The sequence below is a fragment of the Molothrus aeneus genome, chromosome 20 (assembly GCF_037042795.1).
Source record: "Molothrus aeneus isolate 106 chromosome 20, BPBGC_Maene_1.0, whole genome shotgun sequence".
Taxonomy (NCBI): Eukaryota; Metazoa; Chordata; class Aves; order Passeriformes; family Icteridae; genus Molothrus; species Molothrus aeneus.
The window spans coordinates 5,419,247-5,439,553 of NC_089665.1; the positions used below are offsets into that span (position 1 = coordinate 5,419,247).

Here is a 20,307-nt window from a genome sequence, read left to right on the forward strand (position 1 = left end):
CCTGCCCTCCACAGAGGGTGGAAGTTCCCAAAATCCCAGGTGCAGCTCAGCCAAGGCTGGGCAGGGTGAGGGAAAAGGTTGCCCTGCTCCAGAGCAAACCTGCTGCTTGTTCTGTTGGATTTCTGGCCACTTCAGGTACTGAGCTTGGCTCTGGGCTGGCACAGAGGTTTTGCAGCCCAACCCATCTTGCTTGAGATGGAAGAAGAGATGGCAAAGCCCTCTGAAAAACAGCACCAGTGCAAAGCAATCCAAACACACCACTGACTCCCAGGATTTCACTATTTCCCCACAGGAAAAACAGGTCACACTACACACAGCCCCCCTGGAGCCCCAAAAGGGCTAAAATGGGTACATCCATCTCCTGCTGCTCATCTGAATCTGTCCCTGCTGCCCTCTGAGATGAGGAGAAGCAGCTCTTGGAGCACCAAGGGAACTTGCTGCCTCCTCCTCCTCCTGCAAGCCCCAGATTTGGGGAGTCTGTGTTGCAGAAGTGCCTGGTGGAAAAAGAAGCCTGGTGAGCAAACAATCTCCTTCCCACCAAATACAGCCTTCAGCCCTGGGCAGAGCCAGCATCAGGGGAATGGCTCCTCTCCCCATTCCCACAGAGCCACACGCAGCCAGAGCCTCGTGGAAATGACTTTATTGACACGGAGGGCAGGGGAAGCCTGAAGAGCAACACGAACGGGAACACTCGAACGAGCAGGGGCGGAGGGAACGGCACCGACGAGCCCCGGCCCCAACCCGGGCTCAGACACCCACCCCAAAAGCTGGGAAGGAATTTGGCAAGAGAAGGGGGTGCTCAGCAACCCCTCCCCACATCGAAGCTGTGCTCTCCTCCCTGCCCCACACAGCATCAGCGCCGCCGGCACTTCCTTAATTGCTCTGTTAATGATTTTTACACTGCAGCCGCAGGGCTCGGAGCAAATCCCCTCCCAGCACACTGGGCAAGGCTCGAGGGCCGGGTTGCTCCAGCTCTGCCCCACTTTCTTCCCCCCAGCCAGAGCCCAGGGGTTCCTACACAGGGACATACCTTCCTCAGGGCCCTGCTGGAGCCTCTCCCAGGACACTGTGACCTTTTCCCAGCACTGGGTTTTTGGCTGCAGCCAGTGCCAAAGCCCTGATGAACGATCTCCCACCGTGAAACATTTACTGACTTGGAAAGTGGTGTCTAAAAGGACAACAGGGGGGTTGCTACACGCAAGAGCTTTGTTAGCTGGGGAGGAGATGTCCAAGCATGCTGGGGAGGGAGAGGCTGGTCTGGATTGGGGTTGGATTAAGCAGGAAAAGCTATGGATGGAGCAGGGACATGCAGGAGGCTTTGCTTTCACTGCTGGTGCTGCAGCACTGAGTGGTTGCAATGGGGTGACTCCACAGCTGTGGACTGGAAGGGAAACAATCCTGGCTCTAAGGGACAGCTTGGAAAACAGGGGCCAGGGCATGGGGCTGCTTGGGACTCAGAGCAGGAACCTGGCTGGCTCTGGCCACTGTGCTGGGCACAAAGAGTGGAGCTGCCAAAGGGAGAAACCCTCCCATGACCTGCTCCACCCAGCCCAGCTGAAGCTGAGTGCCCCAGGCAGGCAGGGAGCAAACAGTGCCAGGCCCAAAGCATCTCCCACCATGCCCAGCCTGGGCTTTGGGGGCAGCAGGGCAACAGGGAGAGCCACTCCACTCCCCTGGCATCCTGGGGCACTGCCAGCAGCAGCCCCTCTCTGTGGGGGCCTGGGTGATGCTGCAGCCCCACTGGGGAAGTGACAGTGCCACACCTGGATGTGGCACCACGAGCCTGGGAATTGCCAGGGCCAGCACTGGGAGAGGGGGGCACAGCTCAGGGGGCACAGCTCAGGGATGGCTGAGGAGGCAGCTTGGCCTCAGCAGGCACAGAAAGAATGGGAGGAAGAGGGGCTGCACATGGGTGAGGATGCAGAGGCCATACCTGGAGCTCTGGCATGAGCCTTTTGCTCTAAGAACGGGCTCATTTCCTTCATTTCATCACCCCTGCCCTGTTACCCATCCAGGCCTGCAGCTCCTCCCCACACAAAAGCAGCCTCACTGCTCAAATCACCAGCTGATGAGGCAGGGAGATGGCTGGAGTGAAAACACCATAGAAGCCAGCACAAGAGTAATAAAAACCCCTCCTTAGGGCTCCATCCCCCTCCCAGGACCCCACTGATGGCTCTGTTCCTAATTCCCCGAGGCTGTGCTCACCCTGCTAGAGCCCCATGTCCCTGCAGGGCTCCCAAGACTTCCTTGCAATCACCTTCCCTTTAAGCCAATTACAATAGAAAAACTCAAAAAAAAGTATAAAAATATAAAATAAAGTGCAGTGTTATGTTTTCGACACTTTTGCCTTGTTTTAATGAGCAGACGTGTGGTTTTTGCTCGGTGTTTTTTCGTTTTTCCAATGAGCAGTTATTTTACAAAATCCAAACTACACCTAAAGCCATTTAGAAAACACTGAACATTGGCACAAAATGGGAGAGAAGCCCACGAGAACGGATGAGTGAGGGGCGAGGGGCACATGGGAGTAGTCTGAAGCAGTGGTTACAAACTCCATGGACGCTAAAAATACCAAAGGGGTTTGTTCCCTATCATCATTAGCACGTGGATACTAATTGCTACCTTGTTTAATCAGTGCCTTTGACTGCAATCCTACACATGAATACAGCTGCTTCCAGTTAGGAGTGCTCTTCCCTGCGCTGGCGGTGAAGGAGGCTCTGGGGACCCCTTTTCCCCCCCTCCTTCTGCAGGGTGAGGCACAGGCTCCACCTCCTGTTAGTTTTTCAAGATGGCATCGTAGGCCTGGTAGATGTACTGGGACACTTCTGGAGCTCGGCATTTCAGGGAGAGCTGTGGAGAGGAGAGGAGAGGTTAGTGCTGGAATTCCTGCCACAAGGGAATGAATGGTTGGACATGGCTGCTGACAATCACACTGAATGTTTGTCCTGCTTTCTTCATCACCAACCTCAAAGTGCCCTTTCAGGGCTTGCTGAAAGCGGGAGGAAAACAAAAGCAAACTCCCAAATTCTCAGCAAATGTAGGTGGCCCCACGGGCAGGAGGAAAAAGGGGACATGGTCCCAAACTGAGACAAGGGACCTGTGCGTGTTCTCAGGCTGCAAATCACAGCACTAAACTCAAGGGCTTCTAAAGATCTGCTGCTCAGTCCTGATGGACACGAACTTGGCTGTCACTCCTCTCTAAAGCAAAGATCAGGCTGAGACCAGGCTTGCAGCATCAAACCTTGTGCAAACACTTTAAATCACCTTCCAGCGCTCACATCCACCCCGCAGCTCCCCGGACCACACATTTCTCTCAAAACTCCTGGCACAGCTTCCAAGAGGAGATAAATCCTCTAATACCAGAGACACACAGGTCCCTCAGAAGGGCAGTGAAGTCAAAGAGAAGAGTCACAGGGGTGCATGAAGCAGGACAGAGAGCACCTTCCCCCCAGCCCCGGGCTGGTGCCAGCACAGGGCCACAGACAGCCGGGAACACGGCGGGGCATAAATTTCCCCTTGTCTGGAAGAGGGGGAAGGGCTCCCTGGCAGTGCTTCCTTGCTAATATCTCTTGGCTTTGTCTCTGGGTAACCTTGGCAAGTCACTGTTCATTGCTGAGCAGGCACTGGCCCAGCTCACTGGTGGCAGAGCAGGGGAGTTCTGTTGCTCCTCACTTTTCCTGTGTTAGGCACTCCCTCCTCACCCCCCCCAGCCAAATTAACAGCATCTCCCTCAACACAGAGCGAGGTGTCACTGTCCTGTTTCCTGAAAAAATCCCTTTGCCAGGATTTCTTCTCCTGGCAAGCTGAGAAGCCTCAGAGAAAAAAGAAAACAACAATTATCTGATTGCTTCTCCTGTGTTTTGCTGCTTTGGAATGTGGTTTGGACACTGTTTACCAACTGGTCATTGTTTGATTGGTGTCATGTGAATTGTTTTAACTTAATGAACAATCACAGCTAGCTATGTTGAGACTCTGGAAGGAGTCACAAGTTTTCATTATCATTCCTTGTAGCCTTCTGTCAGTATCCTTCCTCTATTCCTTAGTATAGTATAGTTAATATAGTATAATAGTAGTATAGTAGTATAGTAAATATAGTATAATAGTAGTATAATTAGTATAGTATAGTTAATATAGTATAATATAGTATAAATAATAAAATAATAAATTATAGTATAATAAATACTATAATAAATAATAAATATAATATACTATTCAATAAATACACTAATAAATATAGTATAATAAATATAGCATAATATAGTATAAATAATAAAAATTAAAACAATAATATAATGTAATGTAATATCATATATAATACAATAGAATACGATATCATATATCTTATAATATATAATATAATATATGATATATGATATATGATAAAATAATAAATTAGCCTTCTAGAAACATGGTAGTCAGATTGATCATTTTCCTCCTTCACCCTGGGTACCCACTGAATAGCCCAGGGAGGAAGGGCAGGAAGGAAGGGCTCAGGGTGTGGGTGAGCAGCAGGAGCCCAGGCTGTGCCCTGCCCTGTGAGATCTCACCGTGTAGTTGGGGTTCCCGGGCTGGATGCGCAGCTCAGCCAGGATCCAGATGCCATTGGTGAGCTTCAGGGACTGGTAGAGCATGTCCTGCCCCTCCACGTTCCTCTTGGCAATGGTGTAGACATTGTTGTTCTGCAGCTTGCTGGAGACAGTGTCTTTGGAGGGAAGGGAGGGAAAAAAGGGCATCTGTTAGTTCAGATCCATCATCTGCAGAGACAGGAGAGCCCTGGGGAGCATTCCCAGGATGCAAGGGCACAGGGAAATGCTGGCTGCTTCCCTGGGGACAGGAGCACACATGACAACAAGAAGAAAAAAATTCCAGTTCTCTCCATGGGCCCACCTCATTCCCTTCAGGCTGTGATCTCTTGGTGAGTATTTGCCCATTTCACAGGGCTCTCACTGCCCTGGGTCACTCAGGACTTGATCAAGGTGAGACTTTAAAGGCTGCTCAGAGGGGAAGGGAACTCTGCTTTCTCTACAACCCCCATCCACCTACAGGCAGCCAAAAAGTCAGAAGATGAAGGTGGAAAAGAACAAAGATCACAGCCTGAGGCGTGCTCAGGTTCTGAGGTTGTGTCCCAGCCACAAGAGCTCCCTCCTACTTTGCTCACACACAGACACTTCTGGCCTAATCAATGTCCTACAAGGTAGCAAAAATCCTTTCTCTTTTTAAAAAAGTAATTACTTGAAAGGGTAAACCACCCCCCAGGCACTGTCTCCAGACATCACAGGACTGTGGTATGGTTTTAACACACAGCCTGACCTCAGACCTTGCAGATGAGGTGTGATTTCAGCTGCACACCTGGATGGGTGTCATTGTCACACACATTATTTCTAAGGGACTTTTTGAGGAAACCAGAACACCAGGACAAATCCACAGAACACCAGGACCCAAACCAGCAGCCCCTGGATGCCAAGGAGTTCCTCAGCACAGAGCAAACATCAGGCTGTGGATACCTGTAAAGGGGCACAGTCACACTTTGGGTGGAAGATCCCACACCTGATAAGCATCATTGGCAAATTCCCATTCCTGGTGCCCAGCAGGAGAAGCTTAAGGACACTTTATCTGTGCTGGGTCATTCAGAGCAGGCTGGGTCATTTATGACAAAAAATGAGGGACAGAAAGAGCCTTAAACCAACTAGCACTGAAAGGCCAGAGACTGGAAATGTGGGATCCATCTAAGGAGCACAGGGAGCAGGACAGCAGCAGAGGAGCAGCACCAAGTGACCAAGCAGCTCTAATCCATCCACAGGGTGCCAGACCTGACACCAGTGGACACCAGTCTGTGCTGAGGGACTGGAGAGAGGACAGCAGAGCCTGTTCATGGCCCAGGGAATGGTGGGAGGAGGAAGAAAAAGGCAGATCCACACCCTGATGCAGACACTGGGATCCACCGCCTCTCCCCAGGGCAGCCTGCACCCTTTGTGCACCCCTTTGATCCCCAGGCTCCAGAGCAGCTCCCTGCAGGCCCAGGATGGTTCAGGCATGCAGCCACCCAGACACACTCAGATTTAGGCTTCCTCTCTTCCCCAGTTACTATGGAAACTGGCTGATATATGTAACTAATGAGATCTTTTGCTTAAAACCCCTCATTGCCTGTCTCCTCCTCCCACCCATACTCCTCCTCTCCACAATAAACTCAGCCAGACTTGGGAAATGGGCAGTGCAGAGCAGTCCCCTGCTCACAGGGAGCGTGGCTGGGATTAATCCATGCTGCAAGGACATCACCCACCAGCAGTGAAGCCCCAATTCTCATATTCTTATGCTCCCAAGGCATCAACAGGAGCCTCCAGGCCCTTGGGAAGGCAAAGTGTCCAACACAAGCACAGGCTCAGACAGGACATCCTTGTCTGAGAGGGTTGCTGGTATTAAATGGGATTTTTTGGACCCATTTTGACAGGCTGTGGGTTAAAACTCACGCCTCTGGAAGGTGGAACTACTGGCAAGGACTTTCTCCAGCAAGCCTGACACCTGCCACAGCAGCCTCCCCTCTGCTGGGAGATGCTGTCAGAGTAAAGGCATTCCCTGGGGAATCCCTGGGGAGCAGGGATGCAGGACTGGAATGAGAAGCTGCAATTTTGGCTGCTACCCCATCACAGGGGGTGATGGCAGAGCAGGGGAGCTGTGTCTAGGGAGCTCAGCAGGTGAGACACAGCCACAGAGCAGCTGCTCTTACACCAGAATCTTCATGTGATGGCTCCTCTTGCCATGGAAACACCCCCAGCCTCTGCTGAGGGGCACACTTCAGAGCAGGAATGTGCTTGGAGGGGGATACAGGGAGGGAAAGTGAGGCAGGGCAAACCCTAGGAAGCCCATTTTCTGCTCCCCTGACCTCAGTTAACCTCCAAAGAGCACAAAAAGCCCCAGCAAAAGATGCCCTGCCTCAGCCAGAGCAATGGTGAGCAGCTGGAGCTGATGCTTGGCTGGCCTGACCCTCCTGCCCCCAATCTGAGCACAGATTTGGGGAGAGCTGAGCCCCTCTCCCCCCAGGAAGCAGCTCCCATCCCTCCTGTGCTCTGGAGTATCAGCAATTTGGATTTTGGAGATCATCAGAGTTGCTAAGCAACAGTGGCAGGCTGGGGCTGGCTGAAGGCAGGACCGCTAATGCCATGTGACAGCACAGCCTTTATTTAAAAAAATAAATAAATGAAATAAAGCCAGGCAGATCTTGCTGGGAGCAGGGAGCTGAGCCCAGGCCCCCAGAGCCCAGGGAGGCTGCAGCAGGGCTGGGTGACTCTGGGGACTCTGCAAAGCACAGCACACAAGTCCTTCAGCAAAGCAGCACAAGGCACAGCTGGCCCTGCACAGCAACTTTGTTTTGTCTCAAGGTTTCTTCTCAGAACCCTCCTGAAACACAAGGGAAGGACACAGGGAGGTTTGGCCATCACCAAGGCCAAGGAAGCCTCTGACATCAGCCCAGCTTTCAGGGCTGGTTTGTTTGGTTTGTTTTCCTTGTATTTTCCTTTCTGACCAGGATTTTTGACCTCAGTCCCACAGCCCAGCAGTGCACATGGAAACACAGGGAGGAACAACTCAACAGCTCACAAGTCCTTTGCACTGAAGGGACCCAATCCTTTTTTAACAGCATTTTTCTCCCGGGTAAAGCAAAGGATGAGCTCAAATCTTCTGCCCACCAGCTTAAGAACTTCACACCTGAACTCAGAGAGCCAAGATGAGCACCTGGCAGGGGGGGTGTGCACCAAGGACAGGCACAGCTCAGAGCCAACACTGACCATCCACCTTGTCTGACCTTTGTGGCAGTCTGCAGCAAGCACTCCATAGCAGAAAGTACAATTTAATGCTTATATTTTATGCTGTGATAGCCCAGAACATCCCTGTGCCATTTCTAGCAGCACCTGAATGGTTCTGCGCATCCAGCCAAGAACTGCATTCAAATACCAAGCACAGGCTGATCCAGTGGGGAGGCACTTGGGGCAATGTTCTGACACTACATTTATTTCCAGGACATGTAATATGCACCAGTTTTGTAATTTATTAAACTATCAGCTACAAGATTTGCACACACAAAAAAACAACATCCCATGCAAGCTTGTGTATGATTTCCCCCCAGGTTTTTTCATCAAAATAAAATCCAATTTACCTTTTTTCTGGCATTAGCAAATTATCTGGGGGAGAAAAACAAAGTGACCACTGCATACCAATAAAGCCACGTTCAACTCAAAACATGAAAGCTGCTGTTTCACAACCAAATTGTGGATCAGTGATAAACAAATTAAACCAAAATTCCTGTGCTGAATAGCACAGCAACTGATGGAATACCATTAAATGGGAGGAAATCTCCATGTGCAAGTCAGCTCATCCTCTTTCACTCTGTGGGTTTGGGTAAGCAGTGTTTAGGAAAAAGAAAACCATTTAGCTCATCTGATTTGCATATCCTAATGTAGTGATCCTTTAGAATTTAGTCAAACTTAGCATGCTGAAAAAACCCAGTGTAAACAAGGCAAACTGAGCTTCAGTGCATGCTCAGATACAGGGGAAACCTCAGCTGCACCAACAGCACCCAGAATATTTGAGCTATAACAGTTAAGTAATCTATTTTCATGCACTAGATTGATGTATTTTCATTTAAAAAAACCCCAAATCAATTAATTTAGCACTGGATTAATAAGAAATGAGAATGCTGGGCTATAAGCATGACCTTGTGTTTTTCATTATTTCTGAATGAGGTTTTCTCAAGGGAACTTTCCCAACCTCTTCCTAAGAGGCTGATGCACGGAGCAGCTCTGATGAATTCAAGATGTGCAGGGCATCCCAAGCACACCTTGGCCCCATGGAACAGCTCCAGAGGGACTTGTTCCTCCACAGCCCTCAGGAACAGCCTCAGGCCAGGTCCATCTCTCACCACTGGGGAACCTGAGCCCCAAATCCTGATCTAAGCACTCATCTCTCCCTGAGTCACTGGGGAACGGTGGGAATACCTTCAAAGGTCCAGGATTTGCTTTTTTTGGAAGCAAAGATGGTGGAGACACAGATCAGAGCCCAATTCCCACTTACAGGGACCTGCTCCTCATCCCACAGCCTGGCACCTTATGCTTGGCTTCTCTTGCCCTGCTCTGGGCTACCTGCAGCAGCCAAGACTTTCTGGTTGCTCACTGCTTTGGGATGAGCTGCCAGGGACAGGAGCTTTTTGTGCCATCCCACCAAAGCTCAAACTTGTCTTGTGGACACAGGATGGATCTTTTACCTACAAAGGCCTGGGAGCACAGACTGCCACAGAAGCTTCTCTGCTGTCTGTCTGTGTTTATCTCCTTTTTGTTTGAAGGAGGAAAAGCAATAACCTGGAGAGGAGTCTGCAGTTTGCACAGGAGGTGCTGTAAGGTGACTGTTGCACTGTGACAGACAGCTCTGGATGTACAAGAAACTCACACACTGCTTTTCTGACAGATCAAATCCCAGCCCCCAACAAATCCCTGTTTCAAGTCTAACTCACTTCAGAGCCAGTTCCTGAGCTCACAGCACCATCCTGGCTCTTTCCTGCTCTTCCCTCTCCTCATTTCTTACAGGTACATCCCAACCTCTTGGTTGCACACACCTGCATGTCTGTCACACTGCACATCAGCTTCTTCATCACCCACTCTTGTCATTCCCCAGTTCCACTGGGCAGCATTCTTCATTTTCACCTTCATTTCCTTATTTTTCACCTCTTTGATTACTCCTGTCTCAGTTCAGACACTTTCTAGAAAGCCTCAAGTGGGTCCATTGCCTGCAGTTTCCTTGCAGCATCTCCCAAGTTTCCTGCCTTTCCCTCAGTAAAATCTAAATAGGAAATAAGTGCTGGGTGTTTAGAGAGAAAGAAATTCAAATTTCAGTTTCTCCACTGAGGAAGAGCAGCACCCCCTGCTTGACTGCTCTGCAGGGCCTCCAGGATGGCTGCACAGAACTTCTGCTCCTCACACAGCACAGATGTGAGAATTCATGAAAGGAAAGGCTGTTTGCAGCTGGGAGATGGGGAGCTGGGAGAAGGGGAGCTGGGAGAAGGAGAGATGGGAGAAGGAGAGATGGGAGAAGGGGAGCTGGGAGAAGGAGAGCTGGGAGAAGGGGAGCTGGGAGAAGGGGAGATGGGAGAAGGAGAGATGGGAGAAGGAGCGATGGGAGAAGGAGCGATGGGAGAAGGAGTGATGGGAAAAGGAGAGCTGAGAGAAGGGGAGCTGGGAGAAGGAGAGATGGGAGAAGGGGAGCTGGGAGAAGGAGAGATGGGAGAAGGGGAGCTGGGAGAAGGAGAGATGGGAGAAGGGGAGCTGGGAGAAGGGGAGCTGAGAGAAGGAGAGCTGAGAGGAGAGCTGGGAGAAGGGGAGCTGGGAGAAGGGGAGCTGGGAGAAGGGGAGCTGGGAGAAGGAGAGATGGGAGAAGGGGAGCTGAGAGAAGGAGAGCTGAGAGAAGGAGAGCTGGGAGAAGGAGAGCTGGGAGAAGGGGAGCTGGGAGAAGGGGAGCTGGGAGAAGGAGAGATGGGAGAAGGAGAGATGGGAGAAGGGGAGCTGGGAGAAGGGGAGCTGGGAGAAGGGGAGCTGGGAGAAGGGGAGCTGGGAGAAGGGGAGCTGGGAGAAGGGGAGCTGGGAGAAGGAGAGCTGAGAGGAGAGCTGGGAGAGTGGGAGCTGGGAGAGGGGGAGCTGGGAGAAGGAAAGCTGAGAGAAGGAGAGCTGAGAGGAGAGCTGGGAGAAGGAGAGCTGAGAGGAGAGCTGGGAGAAGGAGAGCTGGGAGAGGGAGAGCTGGGGGAAGGGGAGGCAGGCTCTGAGGGTGCAGGGATCACACTCCTGCCCAGCCTCTCCCAGCCCAGCTGCTCCACAGGGCTCTGAGTGGCTGCTGGAGCTGTGCTAGGGCCCAGCTCTGGGAGCTGGGTATTTTTAGCTCCAGCTGCACTCACGTCACGGGGCTGGGATCAGGGAGGCTGAGGCATGAATGGTGTCTCAGCACTCACCACCTGGTGGGTGGGCTCAGGCTGGGCATGAATGACTGACCCCAGCAGCTCCCAGCAGGGAGAACAGCTCACTCCAAGGAGCCAGCAGTGCTCCAGAGCTGTTCCCTGTGCACAAACCCAGCCTCTCCTCAGGTCTGGTGAGGAGCTGCTGGGATCTGCAGAGTTTTGTGCAGCTCTGCCACGAGTGCATTGCAAACCTGCAAAGAACACCACAACCACTGACAGCCCAAACTGAGAGCTTTATTGTGGTTACACATCTCCTGCAGGAGAGTCTTTGGAACAGGAACCAGCCCTTCCTCCACAAGGATCAAGTTCCTAAAAATTGTACATGCAAACTTGCTTTTTTTGGAATAATGGATAGTCTTAAACCTATTTACACTGGATTTAAACAATCAAAATTGTGAGTCTTGAAAAATTATCACCCTACTGATGCACATGGCCAGGCACACACCCTTGCTCTGGTGTAAACTAGAAGATGGACTCAGATTTCACCCAGCCTATTCTGCCTCTGCCCTAGTGTCTCACTTGCCATGCTGTGAGAAGCCTGCACCCCTGAGGATGCTGGAATTCCAGCCCTCCATGGGTTTTGGATTTGGCTGATCCTTGTGCAAGCAAGGCTTGGTGCTCCTAGGATGGTCTGAGCTAGAGGAGGTAACTGCCTGTAGGAAATCAAGGTGAGCAGGCTGAGTCAGGGCTGCCCTGGTTAAAAAAAAAAAACAAACAAAAAGAAAATATAGAAAAAATACAAGGGGCTCAGGTAAGCACACAAGATTTCCCTGGTTTTCCCTCCTGCAAGCTCTTGGCTTGCCCCATGCTCAAGCCCAGGTGGTCAAGGAGGAGTTGCAAGAGGGAGGAGGTGAGGGCAGCAGAAACAGAAGCCTCGGTGGCTGGAAGTGTTTGGAATCTGTTTATGAGGTGAGACTCACTTTCTGCCAAAGAGGCTGGCAGGTCCTGGCAGGTCCTGCACTCCCCAAGCAGCCCAAGGGATGGGTTGTGCTCTGGAGAGGCTGCAGATCCCACTGAGAGGAACTGCCTGGTGTTCCCTGCTCTCCCTGAGAGCTGGAAACTTGTCCTCCCCTGAGCACCCCAGGCCTGGCTGAGCAGCCTGGCCCTGAGCTGGCAAACCCTTCTGCAATGGGGAGCATTCTGTCACTCCAAATTTCATAACATCCTCTTCCAGAGGGAGGAGGGGGAGGCCAGGCTGCAGGAACAGCAATCTTCCCAACCACATCCCCTTCCAGGCAGCACCTCAACACCATAATGAGCAGCTTCCAGGGCTCTTCATTTCCAATCAGTGTTTCTGATTGGAGATAAAGAGCCCTGGATGCAGCCAGGGCATGGCCAGGGCAGAAGGCAGCAGCAGCAGCAGCAGCTCTGCAGTGCAGGGGGAGAGGCAATGCCAAGCTCAGTCAGGAGCAGAGGAAGGACTGGGGGAGGCACAGAGGTGGTTCTCATTTCAAACCCCACAGTGAAATCAAGTCATAAGGTCCAACAGCTGCTATTTTTCCCCTCCTCTTGCGTGCTCCAGCTTTTATATTCCAAAATAGTAATAATTATGAGTACAAAGAGACCCATGGTTTCTGTCTGCTATTGAAGCACGAGGGTGTTCATTGTGTAATAGCAGGCATGAGAGAATAAAAAGGTTACAGGGTTGGTAATCAATAGGGACACTTCTTTCATCTGTGAAACAGAGCAGCTTTTGGTAGAATCACTTGGCTCCTGTCCAGAACCTCCAGAACAGGAGCAGAGCTGCTGAGCTGGCCCCATTCCACCCTTTTACACTCCCTTATCCTTCAGCAGTAGTAAGGTCACACGTACAAGATGCTCACAGAGGAAACTCTACAGCCAAACAAACTGAAGGGGACCAAACATGATGAAAATGCATCAATTCTCAGCTAACATCAGCACACCCTTCCCACATGGCCTGTCCTCCTCAAACACCCAACACTCTGCAGTTTCTGTAGGGTTAAATCTTTCATAACAGAAAAGAAGAAAGAAGCTGCCAAAAGGTGAAGTGAGTGGCCCAGGGTGATGCAGCAGTGCTGGAACACTTTGATCACAACTCACAGCAGCAGGACAGGGTTGCTGAACAGCCCCAACACCATATTCAGCTCCATTTAAAGAGCAGCTTTGCAGGGAAGCAAAGTATAAAAGGGAAAAACAAGAATACAAGGTCCAGAATGAAAGGAAGAAACAGACTGGTCAAATCAAAGACTTGGGATTTTTAGATGTGCTTTTATGGGGACCCAGCTAAAGTTTTTGACTGAAACAAGCCCTAGGATCCCAGGCTGTGCTATTCAAAAGTGCAATACTTACATCTTCATCAGCCATCAGCTTATTTTACTGAGGTGATATTAATAAGGTGATTTTTAATGGCAATACATCAAAAGTGCTCTCAGCATGGCAGAATGAAGCTACTCACCAGCATTCAGGTGACAGTCTTTAATCTGGAACTGAAGCTCATTTTCATTTGGAATATCCTTCCATGTTGCAAGGAAGACCTGGCGCTCTAGAAACAAAAAAATCCCCTCAGCACTGTTGGGATCCTCACAGGACCCCAGCATTAATTAACACACCACAGAATATTCCAAAGTAGACACACTGAAGGGCTTTTGAGAACTTTCTGCCCTGCTGGGAACAGATTTATTCCTGGATTTACCTCAGTCTCTGTAAAAGCAGCAAAGCTTTGATGGATTTTGGCCTCCCCCAAAAGAGAGATAGTCTTTGCCACATGAGCTGTTTACAAGCCAAGAATATGCAGGATTTGACAAGAAGGAAGGAGATCCACATATTTAGGATTATGTTAGTGAAAGCTGCTTTTCTAGCAACTTCCAGCCAATTCAAACAAAACTTTTACAATAAAGGTGACTAGGAATACAAAAATTCCAGGGAAAATGGTGACTAGGAATACAAATACAGTTATTTGTGACAACTGATTCCTGCATGATTACAGCTGCTTGCAAGGTGACATGTGATGTCATTCCTGAACCCAGTGATGCAGTTTAGGAATACAATAAAGGTGACTAGGAATACAAAAATTCCAGTGAAAATGGTATGGGGGCAAATCCTAGACCCATTCAAGTGAATCAAACCATCAAAAAACCCCAAAACTACAACAAATCCAACCCAAACAAATAAAAAAAAAAATCAGCTTCAAAGAAAACAGATCCACCTGGCTGAGAGAATGAGAGGAAGGGACTTGGGTTCTGCAGCTGGAGGACAATGGGGACAGGACAACAGGGACAACCAGACCAGACCTGCTGAGATGAAATGGCTTGAAGGTCAAGGCACAGGTGAAACAGAGCCAGGAGGCACCTGCAGCTCCAGCTGGGCACAGCCTGGCTGCAGGAGGCTCAGCACACACCCCAAAGCACTCACCCATTTTGCCATCCTCCACGAAAAGCACGTTGAGAGGGATGAGGCAGCTGAAGTAAAAGACATCAATGTTGTTTTTCACAGCCACCTGTCACAGAAAAAACAGGGAGGTTAAAGAGTCTCTCTCAGCTGGAAAAGCAAAGGGATCACACACAGTCTCATCACCCTGGAGTGCTCTCTCTGAGCAGAGGCCAGCTCTGAATGGGATGGTACTGAGCTCCTGGGCAGGTTCAGAAAGGACCAGTCCCCTGCTCCATTTTCACTGAAAGCTGCCCAAACTTCTCCTGTGAACCTTTCATTGTGCTGCTTCAGAGCCAGCTCCACTCAGGGGCTCACAGCAGCATCCTGGCTATTTCCTGCTCTTGCTCAGTCTCTCCCTCTCCTCATTTCTTACAGGTACATCCCAACCTCTTGGTTGCACACACCTGCTATCATGTCTGTCACACTGCACATCAACTTCTTCATCACCCACTCTTGCCATTCCCCAGCTCCAAACCCCTGAGCAGTATTCTTCATTTTCACCTTCATTTCCTTATTTTTCACCTCTTTGATTAGTCCTGTCTCAGTCCAGACACTTTCTAGAAAGCCTCAAATGAGTCCATTGCCTGCATCTTCCTTGCAGCATCTCCCAAGATTCCTGCCTTTCCCTCAGTAAAATCTAAATAGGGAATATGTGCTGGGTATTGATTCCTGGAAGAAGAAAGCCCTGCTAGAGAGCAATCAGGTAAAAAAAAAAACATCACTTGACAAAAGACTTAATTCTCAGTGTCATTAAACTCCACCAGCCAGGGAGTTTGCCCTTATCTGCTTTGCCTTTATCACACACACTTGCCATGTTCCCCACTAATCTCTGCTAACAGTTCTCCCCAGGCTGAGAGCTGCTGGGACAAGCAGGAGCAAATGGGAGGTCTGAGAGGTGCAGTGTCACAGCACAGCTCAGGAAAAGGCACCTCTGAGCTTTATTTCCATGCCTCTCATGCTCTCCCCACGTCAGCCCACACAGCTGGAGCCTGTCATGGGAGCACAGCTCAGTAGACACCTGCCTTTGCTGCAAGGAAGGGATCTTAAGTCTTGTAAGAAAGACCCAGAATTGAGGTTGTGTGGGGAATTTCAGGAGCCATTGGAGCTCCCACTTTGTTTGAAAACCCCCAGAGGGAGTTCTCCCATTTGTCACCATGAACACAAACCAGACCATGCTAAATGCTGAGCCAAAGGAATAAATTTGCTGCTACAAAGATTTATGGCAAGACAAACTTCGTTGACATTAATAATTACATACATTGATGTCCTACTGGGAAAATCTATTGTCCTACAGGGGCAAGTTGGGAAGGACACCCACAAATGTTGGTAAAAACCAGAGACAAGTGGAAGGAGATCAAGCTCCCAAACAAACTCTTCTGGCAATTGTGAGGTCCCAGAAGTGCAAAGAACTGCAGAAAGGTAAATGTGACAATCTGTGGTGTTTCTACTTTTCAGCCATCACTAAAGGTAGCAGCTTGTATTTAATTCCCCCAGTGCAAACCAGCTTAAGAAGGGATTAGTCTAAAGCCCACTAAAACCACACAAATGATGGTGCAACTGAGGAAAAACCTGAGATTGGTTCTCTGTACCAGGGACTGGTTCCATGCTCTGATTGCTGGCGTCATGCTCACGAGTTGGATGTTCAGTGTTTGAACCAGAGGGGTAAAAGCAGATTGGTGGGTGGACTTCAGTGATTCACCACTGCAAAATATGATGGAACACACTGGGTGAGGAGCCAAAAATGCACTTCAGAGTCTGGGAGGGGAGAGCTGGGGGAGGGACAGCAGTGCAGCCATTCCAGATGCTGTGCTTGGATATAAGTCATGGAGATGAGCCAGGAGAGGGAAAATTTAGGCTAAATGTCTGGGAAAACCAACAGTGAGAATTATTAAGCAGCACTAAATTCCTCTGAGGATAAAAGAAGCTCCAGTGCTTGGACTTACAGTTAAAATCAGCCTTGACAATGCTCTCAATAAGAGGAACTGTAGGAAAACAACAAAGCATAGCAGGGACTACACTGCACGACCCAAGATCTTTTCCAAGTCTGATTTAATGATTAATTGCCTTGCCTTAGAACAACAGAGATTACTTAGCTTTTGTAGCTAATTGTTGTTGCCATACAACAGCAGTTTCTTACAAGAGGGGCTGGAAAGCAGCTCCCTCTCTCCAGTCACGGTTTTAGAGGCACACTCCAAATTAATATGCCAGCCCTGTCCCTGCAGTTATAAGGATGCTATAAAAAGGTATCTGCTGACCTGCTTCTCAACTCTGCAGAAACACACTGAGTAAGCTGCTTTGGCTATCTCTGGAGAGCTACCCAATTAAGATGCTCTGAAGTGCAATTTCTTCCCAGTAAAGAAAAATCAAGCCACATGGAAGCCTTCCTCCCAAACTGCATCACTGGGTTCAGGAATGACATCACATGTCACCTTGCAAGCAGCTGTAATCATGCAGGAATCAGCTGTAACAAATAACTTTTGCACATAGGGTGGAAAAGGCTCTCCTGAACCTACAGCACTGGGACATGACTGGGGAGCTCCTCAAAATGAGCTTCTGTTGTTCACCACCACACACTTCCCCCAAACTGGGCTCCACAAGACCTGGGCCATCAAAAGACACCTGGATGGGGAAACTCACACCAAGAAGAGGCCCCCTGAGTTGGTAACAGCTTCCCAAGGTCATGCTCCACATCAGGAGCACCCAGTGCCATCTGACAGGCTACAAAAGCAGATCCACAGCAGCACCTGCAAGAAGCTGAGCAGGTAATAACAGTGACTTTCCAAAAAAATCCAGTGCTCCTCAGGTGAGAACATTGTCCTGAGACAGGCACTGACATCTGATGTGATAGCAGGAGCTGAGAAGCCTCTTCAGGTTTGATATGCCTGTAAAGAAACCCCTGCTTGCATTCAACAAATCCTCCAGTCCAGACTAACTTTGCTCATGGCTCTGCTTTAACCTGCTGACCTGGACATGAACTATTAAATCTCTAGCTAGACCTTTAGCTTCAGACATTTCAGAGTTGAAACAGAAGCATTTTTAATAAAAATGGCTTTCCATTTGTGATCTTTTAGAGAGGGGAAAAAAAATATTAGTACCTTGTGAATTAAGTCAAGCAGCCAGCAAAGCTCTGAGGGATAGAAGTCAAAAGGTGGCAGATTTTCATGTGATGTTTGACTGTTGAAAAGGTGTGAGCTCACTAAAAATTGGCTCAGGGTTACAAATCACTTATGTCTTGTTCATGATCTGACTAGAGGAAGCAGCACCTCTAGAAGTAACCCCTGGAATAGATTCGTTCACCTTCCAGCACGAGCACCCTTCTGAAGAGCTTTCTTGCAGTCCAGCCCTCTGAGAGCCCAAACATGGTATTTTGGGGAAGAAGTACCTCATAGGAACAATGTAAAGTTATTTTCTTCAATAGTGTAGGTTTCTGATGCTTTAAATCTCAGACTTGAGCAACAGAACTGACTTTCAAAGTCAAGTCTGAAAGCAACACAGATGCTTTCCATCAGCAGCAAGTACACAACATACCCACTTGGAATCCCATTAGCACCTACACTAAATTAAGGATTTACTTAAGTTGGGTTTTGCTTTAGAGCCTGGTAACAGCCAAACTGTTAAGGCAAGAACAACTCTCCTCTGCAGAGCCTTTTTTTACCTCACCAGGTCATGGCTTGCTCTGTGACAGTCTGCTGCTCTGCCCCCAGGGAAAACTGCTCCTCCACTTCATTTTGTGTGACAGGAAGGGTGTGATGGTGTTCACAGGAGGATGAGGATGAGGGAAGAGATGAGGATCTGACTCCATGTTTCAGAAGGCTTGATTTATTATCTTACGATATATATGATATTAAAACTATACTAAAAGAATAGAAGAAAGGGTTTCATCAGAAGGCTGGCTGAGAATAGAAAAGGAAGAATGGTAACAAAGATTTGTGTCTTGGACAGAGAGTCTAAGCCAGCTGGGCTGTGATTGGCCATTAATTAAAAACAACCACATGAGACCAATCCCTGATGCACCTGTTGCATTCCACAGCAGCAAATAACCATTGGTTACATTTTGTTCTTGAGGCTTCTCAGCTTCTCAGGAGAAAAAATCCTAAGGAAAGGATTTTCCATAAAAGATGTCTGTGCCAGGAAGGGCTCTCAGGATGCCAGGGGTGCCTGCAGCCTCTGCCAGCCACGGGTTTGTGCTTCTTCTGTGTGTGCTCTCCCCACAGGGCTGAGCCTGGAGCTGTGCAGGCACAGCAAGGGTTACATCAATGGTCAGGGAACACAGACTTACTGGGAGAGGTTGTGCTCTCCTGTGCCTTGCTGCACTTCAAGTTCAAAATGTACAATTTATAAATGTGCTGTACCATGTGGCAGACGTGCTCTTAACCTCCAAACCAACAGCTTTCCACAGCTGAGTGAGGAACTGGCCACAGATGCCAAGCTGTGATCCAAGTCCTTAATTCAGAGTGTTCCCAGGAGGGTTCTTTGCTGAAATAAGACTCTCACAAGCAGAGACTGTTGAAGAATAACCCAGGCAACAAACCCAAGCAGCATCCTTCCCATCGAGCTACCCACAGGTGTTGTGTGGTGGCTGGTCAGGGATTCTCACCCACGGGCAGATACTGTGTCATTTATCGAGCAGGCTCTGGAGAGTGAACATCTGCTGGCTGGAATTGCTGCTCACAACGATTCCCACAGAGAGCTGGATGTGTGAAATCTGTCTGCAAGTTCTGAGTGCTGTGTTTGTGACCTGAGCTCCATTAACAGCTCTGATGAATGAGAGCTCCAGCGGTTCTGCACTGCCAGACACTGGAGCGTGGAGGAGCACAGGTGATGAGTTACAGCAGGAAGGATAAGCATCACCCACTGCATTAACAACACTGATATTTCCTCAGTGAAGAAGCTGCACCTTCTGTCTGTATAAAAAGGTTTTGCCAAACTCATTTCAAGCAACAAAAGTATCCTTCAGCTCACCCTGCACAGATTCTGTGTTTCCAAGTGCCCCTCCTCAGGGAGAAATGCAGCTGGCAGACCTTTCCCTTTCCACACTCTGATAATTTTACTGAATTAAATAAAAAAAAGCAGTTTGAAGCATTCCAGCTTTTTTCAGCTGCATGCTCTGTAGCTGCAGCAAGCAGGGCTGGCAGCTGCCAGCAGGATGTGACATACTGATGGTGCATTCTGAGTGTGCATCCCAGGAGAGTGGCTCCAGCCTCAGGCAGGCTTGCTGCTGCTCCAGGAGTGCCTACAGCTCATTTTCACCTGCACTGTCTCCTGCAAGGGGCCATAATCTCACAGAAGAGATGATCAGGTTTGTGCCATGACAGGCCAAGCCTGAGCTCTGGAACTCTGGCTGCAGGTTGGCTCCACTTCACCCATTTCCAGGATCAGGGGAGCAATTCTTGTGTGCTCCAATGGGTATTCCAATTTCACAGCATCTCCTAGCTGTTAAAAAGCCAATTATTAGGAACAGTGGATCTCTTTAGCATAGAAAGGCTCTCAGCCCAGGCATTTTCTAACTCCAAATTTGACTTGAAGAACTACCTGGAAAGACTTAATATTCCCACCAGTGCAAATCCCTGTTTTAGGAGGGAATAGCTGAAGGTCTCACACACATGGTGCCAAAGACACCTCACCCAGCTGGCATGGCCCTAGCAGCTCACATGTCACCAGCAGTGTCACCACTGCTTTGGTTGTGAAAAGGCAACCCTGCAGGAGCCAGGGAGACCTGTACAACTCCCAGAGGTGTCTCCATGGCTATCAAACACCCAGGAAGGTCAACAGAGCCTTTCACAGACCTTTGAGCAAGGGCTTGTTGTTATTTCTTAGTGCCATAAGCACCAGGCAGCCCCAAAAATCCTGACAAGGCACTGCAAAGGTGTCCCCCACCAAAATTAGAAGCACACAAATACCTAAGTCAGATTTTCTGACTTAAGCACACT

General features: G+C 49.3%; 1 protein-coding gene across 4 annotated transcripts in view; it reads right to left on the minus strand.

Moving 5' to 3' along the window:
• Positions 1-624: 624 nt before the first annotated feature.
• AP2B1 (adaptor related protein complex 2 subunit beta 1) overlaps positions 625-20,307 on the minus strand; it is a 78,495-nt gene continuing 58,812 nt past the window's right edge. For all 4 annotated transcript variants that reach the window (XM_066563215.1, XM_066563212.1, XM_066563213.1 and 1 more), the window contains 4 exons: positions 14,360-14,444; positions 13,404-13,490; positions 4,545-4,699; positions 625-2,847 (listed from right to left, as the gene is read on the minus strand). In XM_066563215.1, coding sequence (XP_066419312.1) covers positions 2,773-2,847; positions 4,545-4,699; positions 13,404-13,490; positions 14,360-14,444 — 402 coding nt within the window. In that variant the 3' untranslated portion in view covers positions 625-2,772. The remainder of the gene's footprint in view (positions 2,848-4,544; positions 4,700-13,403; positions 13,491-14,359; positions 14,445-20,307) is intronic.